A 19,222-nucleotide genomic window follows, 5' to 3' on the forward strand; every position below is an offset into this window, starting at 1 on the left:
CGAGACAGACAGAGCGAGCGAGACAGACAGAGCGAGCGAGACAGACAGAGCGAGCGAGACAGACAGAGCGAGCGAGACAGACAGAGCGAGCGAGACAGACAGAGCGAGCGAGCGAGACAGAGCGAGCGAGCGAGCGAGCGAGACAGACAGAGCGAGCGAGCGAGACAGACAGAGCGAGCGAGCGAGACAGACAGAGCGAGCGAGCGAGACAGACAGAGCGAGCGAGCGAGACAGACAGAGCGAGCGAGACAGACAGAGCGAGCGAGCGAGACAGACAGAGCGAGCGAGACAGACAGAGCGAGCGAGACAGACAGACAGAGCGAGCGAGACAGACAGAGCGAGCGAGCGAGACAGACAGAGCGAGCGAGACAGACAGACAGACAGAGCGAGCGAGCGAGACAGACAGACAGACAGAGCGAGCGAGCGAGCGAGCGAGACAGACAGAGCGAGCGAGACAGACAGAGCGAGCGAGCGAGCGAGACAGACAGAGCGAGCGAGACAGACAGAGCGAGCGAGACAGACAGACAGAGCGAGCGAGACAGACAGACAGAGCGAGCGAGACAGACAGAGCGAGCGAGACAGACAGAGCGAGCGAGACAGACAGACAGACAGACAGAGCGAGCGAGACAGACAGACAGACAGACAGAGCGAGCGAGACAGACAGACAGAGCGAGCGAGACAGACAGACAGAGCGAGCGAGACAGACAGACAGAGCGAGCGAGACAGACAGACAGAGCGAGCGAGACAGACAGACAGAGCGAGCGAGACAGACAGACAGACAGAGCGAGCGAGACAGACAGACAGAGCGAGCGAGACAGACAGACAGAGCGAGCGAGACAGACAGACAGAGCGAGCGAGACAGACAGACAGAGCGAGCGAGACAGACAGAGCGAGCGAGACAGACAGACAGAGTGAGCGAGGGACAGACAGACAGAGTGAGCGAGGGACAGAGAGAGCGAGCGAGGGACAGAGAGAGCGAGCGAGGGACAGAGAGAGCGAGCGAGGGACAGAGAGAGCGAGCGAGGGACAGAGAGAGCGAGCGAGACAGACAGAGAGAGAGAAAGAGAGAGACAGAGAGAGAAAGAGAGATGAAGTGCAGCGGGCCTTTTTGCAGCATTACATTAGGTATAATTATAAATGGTCAGGAGAAGACAGGCAGCCAATCAGATTTCAGCTGGCGTGTCAACACAAGACCAACTGTGTCCTGTCTTTAACACAAGTCTTTTACCTCCATAATTCAAATCCTAAAGCCACGCAGTCTGTTCCTGCTCACACCACTGTCCTGTTCACCAGGAGAACAGCACACACACTATTACAAGCCCACAACAATTCTACACACAATCCACACCAGACAAACCTAAAACTCCATCCAACACACAGACACACACCTTATTTACACACCATGAAACACCAGCAACAATGAAGGTGCAGTAAAGTGTACAGTAGTGTTGTGTTAGTTGTTATATTGATGTGAACCCTTTACACACACGCATCCTACTGCAGTAAGAACAACACACAAGTGCGCAGCTCTCTCTCTCTGCTGCATTCTCATTCCTACACTTGTGCTTCAGACAAACATGTGTTTAGTCCATCCTCATCCTCAGTCCAGGGTGAATCCCTGTGCACCACAATCAGAAGTGAAGACTACAGTCATTCAGAACAGTACAGAAGAGAAAGGCAGCCATTTTAGACCAAGCCTAGAGAAACAATGGAGGTTGTTTCCTCTATGCAGCACTACAGCTGCCGGTGAGCGCGTGTTCACGCCTAAAGTTTCAGCCCAACAAACTTTACCTGGTTCCTGTTGAGCGCGTGCGCGGTGTTCCCCGGACTGCCCGGGGGCGCGTGATGGCCTCTTTGTTGCCAGGGCGTGTGACCTCCTGCGTAGTGATTAGTGCTGCTCATGTCCACTGCTGCTTTACTCACGCCGTCCTGACCGTTATAGTCATTCTGTGGGTAGCTCGGGTAGCCCCTGGTGGCCGTGGGGGAGGTCAGGAGCTGGTTTAGAGTTGGGGTCGGGGTAGTCTGGGGGTTGCTCATGTTATACCTCTGGTTATTATACGCACCCGCCATAAGAGCTGCTCCTGACGGCTGCTGCTTGCCTGGGGGACGTGGGGAGCTCATGCCATAACCCTGGTACGGAGTCCGACTCGGAAACGGCCCGTAGCTGTTGTACTGGTTGTGGAAGCCGTGTTCGAGCGCGTTAGACGGATACGGCTCCATTACAGTGCCCGGTGCAGCAGGGCTTTGTTGTCCGCCATGTTGATGAACAGGGCCCCGGTTGTAGCCGTATGGAGGTGGAGAAAAGACGCCCTGGGTGTGTTGAGCAGTGCCGAGTTGACTGTTAGCATCAGGATCGTTCTGGTTGTTGTTGTTGTTACTGTTGTTCATCCGGGACGATTTGTCGTTGCCGTTCTTCATGTCAGGGTCTCCTCCTCCCGGTGCATTAGCTAACTCCGTGCCGTCCTGAAGCTCTTTCTGCCCCGGTGAGCCGCCGGTGTCGTGGTGTTCGTGCTGCGCGTCTCCCGGTACCGAGTTTCCATGCGCGTCTCTGTCCGGTTTCTTCACTTCTGCGCCTGGACACGGACCGGTGCCGAGCGCAGCGACCTGAGCGGCCATTACTGTGTGTGTGTGTGTGTGTGTGTCTCCCACTTGTTAATTAAAGGAGTTAACTCTCACACTCCAGCTCCGACCTGCACCGGATATAAACCCAGTTATTTGAACAATGCGCCCTGGATCATTCCTCCTCCTCCCCCTAACCTCCAGATCGGACCCGGGCTTGTGCCCAGTGTCTAAGTTTTAATAGAAATGAGGACCCTAGGGATGAACTGAACTGACACCAGGTGCGTTCACACTGCCTCTATTACAGAACTCGACCTAAGCAGCAGCAGCACGAGGCTCCGCGACACACAGCCATTTTACCGAGTCACATGGAACAGCAGGAGTGGAGCTGAGCATGCGCGGATCTGGACTACAGCACAAACACAGCACACAAACATTATACTCTTATACTTACTTTGTATATGTTTTGGTTCTTGTTGGTTTTTTATTTTTGTTTTTTATTTCATTTTCATTTTATTTATTTTTTTACAAAGTAATAAGACAAGAGTGTCATCTATAACTAATCTCATGGATACAGCAGTTATTATTTACTGCTGCATCTGACTGCTATATTCGGGATAAAAGTGTCCTCTCTCTCTCTCTCTCTCTCTCTCTCTCTACACGTGCACACAGACAACAGGCGTGTCAAAGCGACACGTTTGCTGTATGGAGACACAAGCGTGAAATTGCATCCTGCGCGCGCGGTTCCGCATGGAAAAGGAAGAATGATGGGGGGATGGACCGAAAACAGGAAGTGAAAAAAGGGAGAGTGCAACACTGAGGTCCCCTGTAAAAGCCCTGACCAATTATATCTGTTTAACATAAAATATATCACATTTATTTTCAGGTGTGGTGTGTTAGTGAGTATGAGAGAAGCACGCGCTCCCGCACTCCTCCATTCTCTCTCTCAGTGTGGGGGAGGGGAGTGAACACACACAGACGCACACACAGACACAACCTTGTTCAATGCACAGAATCAGTTAAAGGTGCAATAGTCTATTTTTTTATCTTAACCGGTATAATAGTATAAATGAGTGAACAGGTGAAAGGGGATGAAATAAGCTCTAAGACACGTTAATAAAGTATCTCTAAAACTTGGTTATGAGCCGTGGTGCTTGTTTGTATCGGTCTCTTGTCAGTCTTTGTATGGACACACCCCCAACACTCCATCACTCCCCCCGTCTAATAGCTGTACAGGGACACAGAGAGGTGTTTTACACTGGGAGAGCTGAAATTTTAACCAACACACACACGTGACATGCAAATGATCATTTTAATCTTGACATAAAGGGCCTGGTTTACAAACTAGAGTTATTCATAAATCATTCGCCTGAGCGATTACACAAGAAATTTAATATCCATGAAGATACAACAAATTAAGAAAAACATCTGTAACCTCCTCGAGCTCCCAAGTGTGTGTACATTTAAACACAATTACACTAATTAGTGTAAACCTCGACTGACTTCAGTTTGGTTCACCTCTGCATGGATTACTGCACTTTTATATCTTGGACTAAAGCATCATGGAGAACTTTTAGTGAGAACCTGCTTTTATTTTACTATCAGTAAATAAAGAATCTAAAAAAATAAAGTGAGGAGCAACAAACAACCATAAAACTAATCATTCAATTACAGCTAAAGAAACAGCAGTGTATAAACAGCTCTCTTCTTGTTATTAATATTATATTTTTTTTTTCCATAGAAGTGAAAAACATCTGACTTTCACTTCTGTATTTTATCATTTACCCTGATTGTTCATTTCATGCTCCCAGCTCTCTGTGTGCTTTACCTTTTATGGAGTTGTTGGTGTCACTACATGCATATTAGCTGTGACAGGAATGAGCCCTGCGTATTAAACAACACACATATGAGGATGAAGAACATCAGTGTCCTAAAGATTTTGTTAACACAGTGAAAATTTTTAGGTTGGATTGGTTTATTTACACAACCACGCTGAACAATTACTAAGTGAGGCTCCGTGTTTGTTTACATCAGAGAGAGATTGAATTCACCAGTCAGAAGGTTGAGTCGTTTTCTGTAGTACTTTGAACATGGCAGCAGGTACAACTGTAACATTATTATACTATACGCTCACTCTCACAATACACACACCCTAAATTTACAGTAAATAGAAAACCATTCCTTCACTTCACAGACACTACAACTGTTCCTCCTTCAAAAAACCCACAAATGTCAGTGTTAAACTCACAAATGTCAAGCTTAGCCAACATCAGTACAGTGATGAGGTTATGTGCATTTTATTGCAGCCAAGGAAACAATACACTTTTGTGATGTACTGACTCTCTATTCATGTGTAGAATTTGTGTGTCCAAATGATCTTAATGCATGTTAAGCTACAATTGTGCTTTTAAATGCCCCCCCCCCAATGAATCAAGGCGTAAAAGAAAACAATGGTCCCTTTGATAGTGTAAGATAGTACACATTATACTGTATATAAATCTATATTCTTCAAAATCTTATTTATTTATTTATTATATTTCATTTATAAAGTGAAATATCTCTCACTAACACAAACACTGTCTGAACAATTTCTTTTGGTCAATGGTGAGATGTTTCTACACCTTAATTGGAGTCCACCTGTGGGAAATTAAATTGATTGGACATGATTTGTAAATGCAAACACCTCTCAATAGAAGGCCTCACAGCTGATGATGCATATCAGAGCAAAAACCAAGCCATGAGGTCAAAGGAGCTGCCTGCAGAGATCTGAGACAGGATTGTTGCAAGACAAAGATCTGGAAAAGATTTTTTTTTTAAAGCATAGTGGCCTCTATAATTTTTAAATGGAAGATGTTTGGCAAAACCAGGACTTTTGTAAGAGCTGGTCATCTGGCCAAACTAAGAAACTGTGGAAGAAGGGCTATAGTAAGAGAGGTGACCATGAACCTGATGGTTCCAGATGGACAACCATAACTGTAGCCTTCCACAGATCTGGGCTTTGACAGAGTAGCTAAACCGAAGCCTCTCCTCAATGCAAAAGACATGAAAGCCTGCTTAGAGTTTGCAAAAAAGTATCTAAAGAACTCCCAGACTGGGAGGAACAAGATTCTCTGATCATATGAAACTGAGATCAAACTGTTTGTTCTCAGCTCTAAACTTTATATCAGAATAAAACCAGGCACCACTCTTCACCTGCTGAATACCATGTCAACAGTGAAGCATGGTGGTGGTAGCATTATGATGACCTGTTTTTTTAGCAGCAGGTACTGGGAGAATGATCAGGGTTGAGTGAAAGCTGAATAGAGCAAAGTACAGATAAGCTCAGGTCCACAGACTGGCCAAAGGTTCACCTACCAACATGACGATGACCCTAAGCACACAGCCAAGACAACACAGGAGTGTCTTAGGCACAACTCTGTGAATGTTCAAGAGTGGCTGGCCAGAGCCCTTACTTGAACCCTGTTGAACATCTCCCTGGTAATTATGGCCGTCCACCAACGGTCCTCATCCAACCTGAACAACCTTCAGAGGATTTGCAAAGAAGAATGACAGAAAATCTCCTGATCCAGGTCTGTGAAGCTTGTTGCATTATACCTAAAAAGATTCCAGGCTGTAATTGCTGCCAAAGGTGTTTTAACTAAGTATTGAGTAAAGGCTCTGAAGACTTATTTACATGTGAGATTTCAGTGTTTTTTTTTTTAATAAACTTACAGAAATTTCTAGAATTTTGTTTTCATTTTGTCAATATGGTGTGATTAATTTGTCAATATGGGTAGATTAATGAGAAAAAAAGATACACTGTAAAAAAAAAAAAAAAATATATATATATATATATATATATATATATATAATGTAACATGGTTAAGCATTGTCAGCAATGTAGCATTGTCAGCATTGATAACAGTTAATTACTTTTTTCTTCACCCTCCAGTGAGGACCAGTCTGGGATCTGAGCCATCCGATTGTCAAGACAACCCTGTAATCTGGAGTGGAATTTATTAACAAGAATGAACTCGGGTTGTGTGTACTAGGAATGCACACATATTTGGACCAAGTTCAAAAAGATATTACTTCCTATTTCATTCATGACCAATAAACAGCTCAGTCTTCCATCTCCTGTGGGAACTTCTCTACACATGTACACACAGCACACAGCCAGGTTGCTGGGAAGCTCTGAATCTGCTGTCTGGAGTGTGATCAGGAAACTGACACCTTAGTTTATATTCGGCATTCACACACACACACACACACACACACACACACCTTCTCACATATACAGTATCATGAGAAGATTGTTAGGATGTTAAATTCAATATTTATTGTGATTTTTTTGATGGTCATGTTGATTTAGTGCCTAACGTTATTTTGTTCCCAGAGATATAGTGGAACTTATCCTCTGCCCTGCTAAGTGGATGCTAAATTTTTGATACAGTAGCTCACATACCAAAGAAATTCAATTTGACCGCACTTGTCAGTCTTTACTGACAAATCATGAATCCATCATTAAACCTTGGATTATCAAATAAATTAGGGAGAAAACATAGTAAAAGGTTATTTGGAACAGTATGTGTGGCAGATCATAAAATATCATCTACAACTTATAACCTCTACATAAGATTGCTCACTCATTTCATCTCCTCTAAAGGAGGTTAAAGGAAAACACAAGCACCCTAATCTGTCACTTTCCATTGTAGTTGGCACTGAAACTGGATTTGAGAGAGCCTTTTCCCAGACACAGGTCCAAGGCTAGATAGATAGATAGATAGATAGATAGATAGATAGATAGATAGATAGATAGATAGATCGATTGATCGATTGATCGATCGATCGATCGATCGATCGATCAGAATTTCAGAGTTTAGTACCATACAGTAAACATCGGAACCCTTCATGTTTCTCTCATGGATCCAATTTATAACCTTCTGTAGGCTCACTTTACTGCTGGCATCTAACCTGCCTCACATCTTAAGTTTAAGGAATTATTTAACAGTTTGTATGTCTCTTATATATCAAAGTGTTAGGGAAAAATTAATTTCATTTGTTTTGGACTTCCTGGATTTGTAACAATATGCTCAGCCTTAATACGGAAGCAGCAGAATTGGGAGTGCTAAGGGAGGAGTTAGCAATGCTGGTTGTTCTCTTCAGGCAGCACCAGCAATGACTTCACAGCTTTTCTGTCCCTGAGAAATTTTTCAGACGAGTGGGCACAAGCCCAGCTCAGATCATGTCACGGTCCATTCCTCACTGCCCTACTGAGAATGTTGCTCTGGTCACTACCCAGCTGGTAGCATCACCCCCACCCTGCGCCATGAGGACGTTGCTCCTCCATCTTGCTTTGCTAAGGATGTTGCGCCATCTTCCTGCTCTGATGAGGACATTATTCCACCTGCCTTCTTGCCTGAGGATGTCACTGCACTCCCTTGACTTGCTATAGTCATTGCTTCCCCTGTCTGGCCTTGTTGTGATGATCACTCCTCCCTATGGCCTCACCATGATCATCACTCCTTTATCTACCTTATTTGGCTAGTCATAAAGAGGGCTTATTTGAGTTACTAGAGACAGCTCAGCTCATCAGCCTGCAGACCCACTGTTCACAGTAGGTCCTTTCCCTCCATTATGTTCTTGAAACTTTTTGGTAACAGTTTAAGGAAGAATTTCATGTGGTAAGGTTTTCCCAAAAATGTAGCCATATACTACATGTTGTATGGTACAAACACAACCTGTTATATCCACTTTCACCATTTAATCTCAATGAAAGGTTTCATTCTGCTCAGTCAAACAAGACTGTTTTATATTCAAGAACATCTTGTTATTTGTTAGATTAGTCAATGACCACATCCACTCCACATCCACTTGTTTCCTTTGCAAAGTTCCTCAGGGAATCTACTGAACCTGGCAGCAGTGCCACAAAGCAGCCAGAAGCAATTCATTTTACCAAGAGCAGTGATTTACAAGCAATGTGGAGTTTAACATGCCAAGTTTCTTTATGCTAGTGAAAAGCATTGAGAAGACCACCCAAAGAAAACAAGGACAATGGGATTCGAGAATGCTGCTTCACACTTTGTTTTGCAGTTTTGTTTATTTGTTTGCTTTTTTTAATGGTGCATTTCAAGACTAAATCTGTAAAGGTTTAGAAAGTGGGTTTGATTTTTTTAGTTTGGAGCCATACCATTTAGCAGACATTCTTATCCAGTGTGACTTACAACATATTGCAATTTATACAACTGAGGGTTAAGGGCCTTGTTCAGGAGCCCAGCAGTGGCAGCTTTGTGGACCTGGGATTTGAACTCATGACCTTCCAAGCAGTAGTCCGACACCTTAACCACTGGGCTACCTCATATCAGTTTCAGCTTTGCCTTAGGACCAATGGTGGCCTTGAGATTTAGGTTTATCATTTCCTATTATCTGGTGGTGAGTGGTAAGTGGTGAGTTGGGGCCTCCAAGAGTCTGACTGATTTGTCTGATTCCTGCTAAAGGTGGATTGGGGAATAACATTGCCTTGAAGAGGTATAATTGGTCTGTAACAGTGTTTAAGTAGGTGGTATGTGTCAAAGGAACATACACATGAAGGCCAGGATCCAAAATGTCCCTGGAAACATGTTCAGCAGCCTTTGCAGCAAGTTTAACAGTAGAATCAACTGAGAATCTTGTTCTGTATATATGTTTCAAAGTTTATGCAAACTCTTTTAAAGACTAATGAGTTAAAGCTGTTTGTTATAAACGTTGCTATAGAAAAAGAACAGGAGGAATATTGGCATAATAATAATAATAATAATAATAATAATATTGTTCCAGCATCAGATCCCCATGTCTCACGGAGCTGTGCTGCTGTGCCTGGTGGCTGGACAACATGAAGGATTGGGATCAATGTTTATTAAGGATGAGTTTCTAACATTGCTTAATTAAATGAAAGCATTGCTTCATCATTATACAAGCTTTTAACCTTCAAGTCTTTATGGTTGTTACAAATCCCCTCATAGCACAGTGTACTATCTGTGCTCATATTGTGACGTGTCCTTTGTTTAATTTCCTGCTTCTCACCTAACATATTTCCTTAATTTGAACTCACCAGATTGTGTGCACCTGTTTTGTTTTAATTCATAATTAGTTTAACTTTTTTGAGCTTTTGTCTCTTGTGTTGCCTTTGATTTGCTTGGCTGCTCAATGGTCATATGACAATGGAAGGGTTAGAAAGACTCATGCAGGTGCAATCACAAGGGCTTTTGATATTAGATAGCTCATTGTCATGATGTTGGATTACACAAGATAATTTTGTGGTGTGCTAAATAAACAAACAAACAAACAAATAAATAAATAAATAAATAAATAAAACTAATGAAAGAAATAAAAGGAAAGCATATGCTCAAAAGAATTCCAAAACTGAATGGATCAGCTGTAGTAGCATCATCAGCCTCTCCTCCTGTCCAAGGCATATGGTATAGCTTCCCAACAACCCTAAATTCACTTCTGATGGGCTGTAGTCTTTACTCTTTAGCTGTACTTCTTGTCAGTATTAGATTGTATTTATTATCTCCTTCAATAAGCACATTATCCTCTTTATATTTTCACTGGAAGTAGAGCCTATCACTTTGTAAAAAGCAGTGATAAATACTTAGCTAGGAATCCCACATACACTCATTTACACACAGAGCAAGTTCAAGTAGTAAACCTCATTATCAACATAACAAGATTCGGAAAGAAACAAGGAAACCGGAGGCAGCCTGGGAGTTGGATTTTCTTTCTTTTTCCATATATTCTATTTGAACACTGTTGCTGAAACGCTTTATTTTTACAAACACAAAACAGGTCAGCTCTTACTGTGTCATCTCTCTCCACCATTTTCTCGCTGCTGCTCACTGAAACAGGAGTGGGAGGAAGAGACAAGAGGAAAGCCAGCACAGCCATCTGTGCCCCCCACCTGTACAACTACCTCAAACTTGCATGGCTGAAGTGGCATACACCAATGAGTGTTACACACATTGTCATCCTTCATGTTGTGGATCTACTGGAGCAGAGCATCATCCAAACAGAGGATGAAGGTCTTTCTAATAGATAATACTGGAGAGTGAGGACCACAAACCTGATGGCCAGGCACTGTCTCTCAATGGTACTCTACTTGCCGTCCCACCCAGCTTTTGGCTAATGTACAGCAATGGTAGCTCATCCCCCTCCACCATCTGGGACAACAAGGCTCCCAGCCCACTGTTTAAAATGTGAGTCTGTAAGACAAAGGGGAAAAGAAATCAGTAGAATGTAGGAGTAACCTGCCATTGGCATGTCTCCATCCACTGAACTGGATCTGGTGTCTCATTTATATTGAGACCAGTCAGATGGCTGTTGACATCTAAATAATTATATACAAATGTACAATAATAGCCAGTCATCCCTAGAAACTGTCTCACCTCCTTTTTGGTCTAGGGTCAAATACATTTGACGGTGCAACTACACAATGTCCAATTTGAAACCCAGATACCTTTCATCTGCCCCATTGCACACTTCTTTAGGCTTGTTGTGAATCCTGATTATCTTAAGGATCTCGTCACAGCCCTCAGAATATGAAGGTGCTGCTACCAGCCATTACTATCAATTATAATATCATTAATAGGCTGTCTGTAGGAGCAGTAATCTGCATGTGAGTTAGTGAAACATGGCCAGGTATCCAAACAACCTTAAAAAAAAGAAGGGTGACAAATTAATGTTGCCAAAGTGGAAAAGGCCATTTTTTTTACATCCCTTCACTAAATCCAGTGTCCAGTAAAAGTTACACCTAATCAATTGTGCAATTTTATTTTTCTCAGGTCCAGACAACAGCGGTCCAACATGCCAACCGTAGGTGTTCAGTGAGATTAGTGCTAACAGGTAGAGATGAAAAACGCTGGGCGGGACTGACTGGAATAGGTTACCTGTTTTAGGTTCTCCACCACTACTACACTGCTACTTCGCAGGAACTCCAGCAGGTGCACAACTGGTAGCAGTTGGACCACAAGCTGGGCTTCAAGCAACAGCAGGGGAAAATGGGAAGACCAGCCACTGGACTTCTGTACAGACTCCCATTGTTGCTTTATACTTGAAGAGATCGACCTGCATCATCTTTGAGGACCAGTTTAGCATGATGTGTTTTATGGCAGCTGCTGGAGTACCTGCTGGGCTCAAAAGAAGTTATCTATCTTCAGACTGTTGTTGCTCCTAAAGCAGTTTGAGGCTGGTCTAGTGTTGGGTTTGGTAGATGCCAGAAAGGGTCTTAATAACGTTTAAGAGAGGACAGAATCCCATGACTGCACATGTTCCTCAGTTTCTCTTGATGAAAATCCAGCCCGACACATATCATAATATCTGAAATGGACCTGCAAGACAACATAGAGGCATTTATTAGTCTTTTCAAGATCATGTGGGGCCGGCCAGTGGCCCAGTAGGTGGTGTGTATACCTGCTTCCCCTGCTGTCTAGCCTAGCTTATGGTCCAGCTGCTGTCAGTTGTGCACTTGATGGAGCACCTGCACCTGATGTCTCCATCCAAGCCACACCCACAAAAGTACAAGGTGAAAGCTTTGCAGCATCCCAGACATCACCAGATAAAATTGGAAGGAATAAACTTCACCAATTGAACATGAAATTCAGTACATTCTTGACCTGAAACCAAAATTCCAAACAATGGGTCAGTTTCCACAGGAGAAATTCTTAAGTGATGTTATTATTATGGTATTATATACTTTTTCTCACATTGATCACTTTAAGGTCACATGGTGAGCAGGAGGTACTCTGACTTAGAAATAAGGCTGACAGAGGGGCCAGGACTCCATAACTGCACATGTTCCTCAGTCTCTCTTGTACATTCTTTTGCTGGGTTCAAACAGAAATGGGAAAAAATTATGCAGGCTTAAATGCTTTATTTTGTATCAGCATGAAACAGGTCAACTCTCACATCACTCTCCTCTCTCCAAGATCTTCTCTTCACAGCTCACTGCAACACAGAAAACTGCTAGTAAACATGCAGCACTCTGCATCCTAAGAATTCTGTGCTAATTATTTCCCTTTTTAATATATTGGGGAATGTATTGTTTCATAATGCATGAAACACCAAGCACATACCATTTGGATGGTAGATGGTATAACACTGACATGATTGTGTGTATCAGATGTATCACACAACAGCATAGCTTTGATTTTTCCACCAAGGACAAATACATGTAACTCATACTGTGTATGAAATAATTATAAGCTATAATCGTCCCAAATGATGATGTGTACACTTTCCATGTACATTCACCCGCTAGAGCTCAGTTATGCACATATTTAATGGGAGAAAGAAGGAACAGCTGTCCTGCATGTGAGGACAAGGGAAGATATATCGATATGAGGTGTAGGAAAGACCTATTAAAAAACACACTGTTCTCTTATTGTGCTTACGGTACAGAATTAAATGAACAAACACAATATCAGAAACAATAGCTATAAACTGACAATGCCCTCAACTCCACTATTCCATTTTGATAGTTAAATAACCCTATGGAATGTTTTGCAGAACCATGTGTACACCACAGTCGTGGTGGATTACTGATCTTTTCAAATGTTTAAATCTGAGAAAGTTTATTAAGAAAGAAAGACTGTTGCTGTGACTAATCACTGAAGATCTGAGCAGGAAACAGATGGCTTTCATGTTATTTGCTTAGATTTGCTATGCAAAGATTTGAATAATAGCTTATTAATGACTTTTGTAAAACACTGTGCATTTTTGATGAAGTCCCCACTCTAACCTCAGTCCTATTCTTATTTAAGAAAGTTAAATAATTATTTAAGCGATTGTAAGTCTGTTTGAATGTATGGCGTGCGCGATGAGGGGAAACAAGAATAGGTGTTACGTTTATGAGATCTCACTTGTTCAGCAACATATTCACAGCATATCATGTCGCCTAGGTGCAGGCCAAAAATTGAGACACAAAGATTGTCAGGACATAATACATTTTGACATAGAATAACAACTGAGAAAAGTGATGTATCACAAACGCCCAAATGCTCACTGGTGGAAACATGGACAGATGCAGGTTCACCACCAAGCCCGGTTGTATTTCTGGCTTCTGATTTTATTAATGTTATAATTTTTATGTAAGCAGCACATTGGACAAACAAGCAAACTATCAACAGTGTGAGATGAAGCAAGGAAAAAACAGCCATTTGCTTTTCCAGCCTTCAGCTCAGTTCAATTCAATTCAATTAAAATTTATTTGAACTGCACTTTTAACAATTGACATTGTCTAAAAGCAGCTTTACAGAACATAAACATAAAACAAAATGTTAATATAAAGAATAATATAAAGATTAATATAATACAAAAATTCAAGATTAATATTAGATATATTTAAATGTGTATGTATTTATCCCCAATGAGCAAGTCTGAGGTGACTCAGGTGACTGTGGGGAGGAAAAACTCCCTTAGATAGGATAGTAAACCTCATCCTCACATGGGTGACACTGGAGGGTGTGATTATAAATATACAGTCTGATAAATGTTGTATTGATGAGAAGAATGTTGTCCTGAAAGGCCACATGGAGTTGGCATCTCTCTCTTTAGTATAGCAGAGTCCTCAGGACGCTCACAGAGTCGCCCTCATCTCAGTGGAGGTCCAAAATCTTCATGGCACAGAAGACTCTGGATGGTAGAAAGAGAGAAGCAGTGGAGAGGGATTAACATACAGTAGCTGCTGTTCATAATATTAGCAAGCACTAAATGATGATGTGCATTTGGTCTGAAGTATTAGAGAACAATATAATGGGATGTATTATGTGTACACCTGACTAAAGTGATAAGTTTTTAATCTACATTTAAACTGGGAAAGTGTGTCTGAGAAACGAACACTATCAGGAAGACTATTCCAAAGTTTGGGAGCTAAATAAGAAAACACTCTAATGCCTTTAGAAGATTTTGATATTCTGGGAACTACCAGAAGTGTTGTCTTTTGTGATCTCAGAGAGTGTGAAGGATTGTAACAATCAGTGCCTGTGTTTAATTTTGTCTGTGTTCTGTGCAGATGGGGATCAGCTACAAACCCCGTTAAAGCATCTTTGCACTCATTGCTTAATCTAACCCTCAACTATAGCCAGTGACAGAAGCAGAAAGCCCAACGAGGCCTCACTATTATGTAAGCCCTGACAGCACAGCATGCAGGGGAGGAGGGAACCTTGTCATCACAACATTAATGCGTATCAGCCAGAATTTGCCATTCAGGAAGAGACGAGTGAGGGCTGGATGTTGGTTGCTGCATGTTAACTGGGATTAAAGCAAATAATTAAACTCAATTAACAACTCAAATTCCATATGAGGCTTTGAATGAGACCTTTGCAGAGATTTATTAGAAAGGCTTCATGATATGTAGCATTCATTTTAATTCTAATTTATTTGTATAGCACTTTGAACAATGGACATTTTGACAAAAAAAATAATTCCCAGATCTATCACCACCTATATAACGCTGGAGAATGTGACTATGAGATGGTAATCTATTTTAGGGTTTTGGGGATCCATTATTAAATCAGATACCTGTCATCTTTCTGATTGTTTTTACAATAGATACACCAATATGTATTTATAATATCCATCATTTTAACCTTTCGAGGTGTAAGCACGTGGTCAGTCGCTAGACTACTGGTCTGCTGTGAATTCTAGACAGTGTGGGAAATGTTCCGTTTTTATTACTTTCAGAATTAATTCTTGTAGAGCCGAATTAAACGACTTTGTCCTGATGTAGTGTGCATCATGTCTGAGATTTAGAATGTTGTGTATTTTCAGTCACATGGCTGCGGACGATCCCAGACATCATCACACAGGAGATGTACAGACACCTTGATGTATGACGAAGGGATATTTTATTAAAGTGTTGTATAAAGTGTGTGTTTAACATCCAGTGTTAAAAGTAAATTAATGACAAGTGTCGTTCTTGACTTTTAGATTGAAGATGGACTTTTAAGTGTCCCACTTTAACAGTATCACATGAAAACAAGCAGAAAGGCTGTTTTATCTGTATTTCTTTGTTTTGTATAGTGTAAGATTGACAAAGCTTTAGGCAAAGCTGCCCTGTTATATTATCTGACACTGACCGGATGTAATAATGTACAAACACTGAAGTCAGTTGAGAATAAACTCTGCTAGTGTTTCTGCAGCGCTGACAAGCGGATCCGGATCCTAGCTGGACTCCAAATAAACACGACTTCAGGGAAATTAAAAGGCAAAATCACACGATTTGTTGCTACTGATCGACCGTATATCAATGACGAGTGTAATCTACCACAGTACATGTTTGTTTTATTGTATATTGGGTTTATTTGTGCTCGACAGGGTCAGACTCCACTTCGGGTTTTCACGCGGATTCTTGGTTCCATTTATTGTGTGCCGAAGGGCCGAAGCACAGCTCAGAGCCACAACCTTGTGTATTCCTCCGCGGTTGACTGCTGTGTCTGTTTGGTGTGTTTGCAGAAACCCAGTCAGTATCCAGTCGCTATACTTTTTAAGGACGTCTCAGTAAAACAGAACTTGTCTTTTTAGTTAGTGTTTCGTTGTGTCGTCCTTCTGAATAGATTAACACAGGGACTATTTGTCCTGTCTGCTGTGTCCAACACAAACAATCCATTCCTGTGTTGTTCCGCTTGTGATGCGGCTCGGCTGCCTGCTGCTCCTGTAAACTCCCTGTTTAACTTCAGGACAGAACTCAGACTCACCTCCAGCTTTAACATGGAACCAGGACTTTTTCGTTTAAAACTGAACACATAAAACATACAAGTCGAGTAAAAATTAAATGATTACCATGAAAATAGACATGTTAATAAACAGTTATAATACACCAGGTAATTCATTTGAGTTCCAAACTAGTCCTTTTTTATTTACTGTTTCAATAGATTAGTAAAATATTTGGCCGAAGTCTGTGAACAACTGACCCTTGTTTCTGTTCTAATGAGCTCTTCTGTGAAGGCTTTCACTAGATGTTGGATTGTGGCTGTGAGGATTTGTGTTCATTCTGCTACAAGATCATCAGACACTGATGGTGTAAGTGTGAGGAGGTCTGGGGTTCAGTCAATGTTCAGTGGGGTTCAGTCGGTGTTCAGTGGGGTTCAGTCGGTTTTCAGTGGGGTTCAGTCGGTTTTCAGTCAGTGTTCAGTGGGTGTACAGTGGGGTTGAGTTGGTGTTCAGTCAGTGTTCAGTGGCGTTTAGTCGGTGTTCAGTGGGTTGAGTGTTTGGACTGGACAGTTTGACTATAGATGAATATGAAGTTATTATTTTACATGCACAAGCCTCATTGCCCCTGTTTATGAATTTATATGAACATCTTCTCAGTTTGGAGCAGATATCAATATGAGTCTCTACCTGTCCTAAATCACAGCTTATGGACTAGAGCTGCTAAGGAAACAAAACAGTCTCTAATGAAACCGCTGTATGTCCAGTGGCTGTTTAAAGCAGAATTATTCTAACAGCCTCCTTTCAGGGAATTCAGGGCTAGTCTGATTTTTTGCGTATAATGTTAGAAAAAAATAGAAGTATGTTTGTATAAAGGAAATAAAACCTTTGCATGCTCTCCATGTCCTCAGGGTGTCCTCAGGGTACCCCAGCTTCCACATGCTATAGGCCAATGTAACATCCCTAAATACTCTGTAGTTTTTAAATGTGTGTGTCCTGTTCAGGCTGTCCCTCGTCTTGTGCCCACAGTCTGCTGGGGTTGACTCCACAATAAGTGCTACAGAAACTGTACATATCGACGGCTGAGAGGTAAAAGTACGAGCCGCTATTTTGAGTCCTGGTCTGGTAAATGAATTTAGTAGCTGCTTTCGAATGGTAATCTCTGTGAGGAACAATACAGCAATGATCTGAATCTGTAGAGATTCAAGACAACAGTCTCAGTGGCCTGTAGGCTGGAAGTTGTGACAAATGCTACTCAACAGTGACATCTAATGAGTGGAAAGATGGAACACACCAAGAATTCAGATCAATTATAATTAACCCAGAGATGAACATTTTGTGGTTCCTGTCTTTCCCTCAGGTTCAGTCACTTCATTTTTCAGTTGTGCTGTCTGCAGTTTCCTGGTCTGAATTCAGCTGTGTTTGTTCATTAAAATACATTATTATATAATTCTTTTCATTTTATTATTCTCTGAGAGAAGGAATGGCACATAAGAGCATCATAAAATTCTTACTCTACAATGTAAGCATTGACTTGCATATTAAAACTTAGTTCTAATAAAAATCCTCTAGGAATACAGATGTTCATTTCATCTGCAAGTGTAAAATTGAACATTAACGAGAAACATGAAAGAGATTTTCTGTTCCAGGTCTTCTGAAGGTCTCCAACCATCAGCTGTGATCCATGTGTATGTGCATGCACACAGGATGGTGTGGTGGAATCAAGGGCTTTCCCTCACTCAAGACTTTAGGATGCGTCAATGCCTTTGGGCTTCTGTCATGGTCTTCCTGATATTAATATATAATGCGTATATCCTCTGACTGTAAAATATTCATATAAATGTGGAATAGAGAATGGAGAAGTAGAATACAAAGGGTTAAAAACTGTAAACCAACAATGTGTTATGGATCATTGTCCTGCTGCAGAACCCAAGTTCACTTCAGCTCGAGGTCACAAACAGATGGCCGCACCTGCTCACCATGTGACCACATCTCTTTCAGGATTTTTTGGTAGACAGCAGAATCCATGGTTCTATGAACACTGACCTTATCTGAGGCAAGTGATGCCTGCAGTTCTTTGGATGTTGTTGTGGGGTCTTTTGGTACATATTGGATGAGTCGTCGCTGCAATCTTGGGATAATTTTGATCAGCCGGTTCACCACTGTTCCATGTATGTATGTTCTCCTAAATATATGCTCACTAAATCTTTGTATCTGGTTACTTTCATTAATCAGATCTGAAAGCTCTGACATGTGCTCAGAAATATCTCTTGCATTGTTCTGTTGCAGTGTTGGAGCTTTAATCATACTTTCTGACTGAGACAACAGATTTAAAAGCAAATACTGATGCAGTTCTGTTTTATTTATATAGACCTTTTAACAATGGACTTGTCACAACAAAGTTTTACAGAATTCTGAATATGGATTTAGAGGTATATCCCTAATGAGTAAGCCAAAGGCAAAGTGGCAAGGAAAAGCTCCCTGTTTGAGACTTCAGGTGATGCTCATGTCCTAAAGTAGATATAAGAAGATGTATTGTGGTAAGAATAGCTGTGTAGTGTGGATCATAATGGCTGATGCAGTCTAGTTCTGGTTCTAGTTAGGCTTTGCAAGTAACTTGACGAATATGTTATGTATGTATACAGTATGTCTGATCCTTCGTCCTGGACAAATGTCCGACGAATATGTATACGTATGTTACACTATATTTCATCTGTCTTGAAATACTGTACCTTGTAAAGCATCATAGAGCTTGGGAAAGGCGCTATATAAATTAAACATTATTATTATTATTATTATTATTATTATTATTATTATTATTATTATTATTATTATTAATTTGCTTGCTAAAGCACATTCTTATTCTCTTGCATACTTATTATTATTAATGTGCTTGCTAAAGCACATTCTTATTCTCTTGCATACTGCTTCTTCTTCTTCTTATTATTATTATTATTATTATTTTTTTTTTATTATTATTATTATTTTTTTATTATATACT

At 41.4% G+C, this 19,222-nt stretch overlaps 1 protein-coding gene and 1 long non-coding RNA gene across 4 annotated transcripts in view; one reads left to right on the forward strand and one right to left on the reverse strand.

The window, feature by feature from the left end:
* Positions 1 to 3,418, reverse strand: part of arid1ab (AT rich interactive domain 1Ab (SWI-like)) — a 59,607-nt gene extending 56,189 nt beyond the window's left edge. For 2 of the 3 annotated variants that reach the window (XM_027157411.2, XM_027157410.2), the window contains exon 1: positions 1,792 to 2,983. In XM_027157411.2, coding sequence (XP_027013212.1) covers positions 1,792 to 2,616 — 825 coding nt within the window. In that variant the 5' untranslated portion in view covers positions 2,617 to 2,983. Of the gene's footprint in view, positions 1 to 1,791; positions 2,984 to 3,013 lie in introns of those variants that run through there. The other variant, XM_027157412.2, reaches the window with a different exon arrangement.
* A 1,790-nt stretch (positions 3,419 to 5,208) lies between these two features.
* On the forward strand, positions 5,209 to 6,669 carry LOC125145160. The gene is made up of 2 exons (XR_007143492.1): positions 5,209 to 6,128; positions 6,491 to 6,669. It is a non-coding gene; the product is annotated as an uncharacterized LOC125145160 (long non-coding RNA).
* Positions 6,670 to 19,222: the final 12,553 nt, after the last annotated feature.

This window comes from Tachysurus fulvidraco, chromosome 7 (genome assembly GCF_022655615.1).
Source record: "Tachysurus fulvidraco isolate hzauxx_2018 chromosome 7, HZAU_PFXX_2.0, whole genome shotgun sequence".
Taxonomy (NCBI): domain Eukaryota; kingdom Metazoa; phylum Chordata; class Actinopteri; order Siluriformes; family Bagridae; genus Tachysurus; species Tachysurus fulvidraco.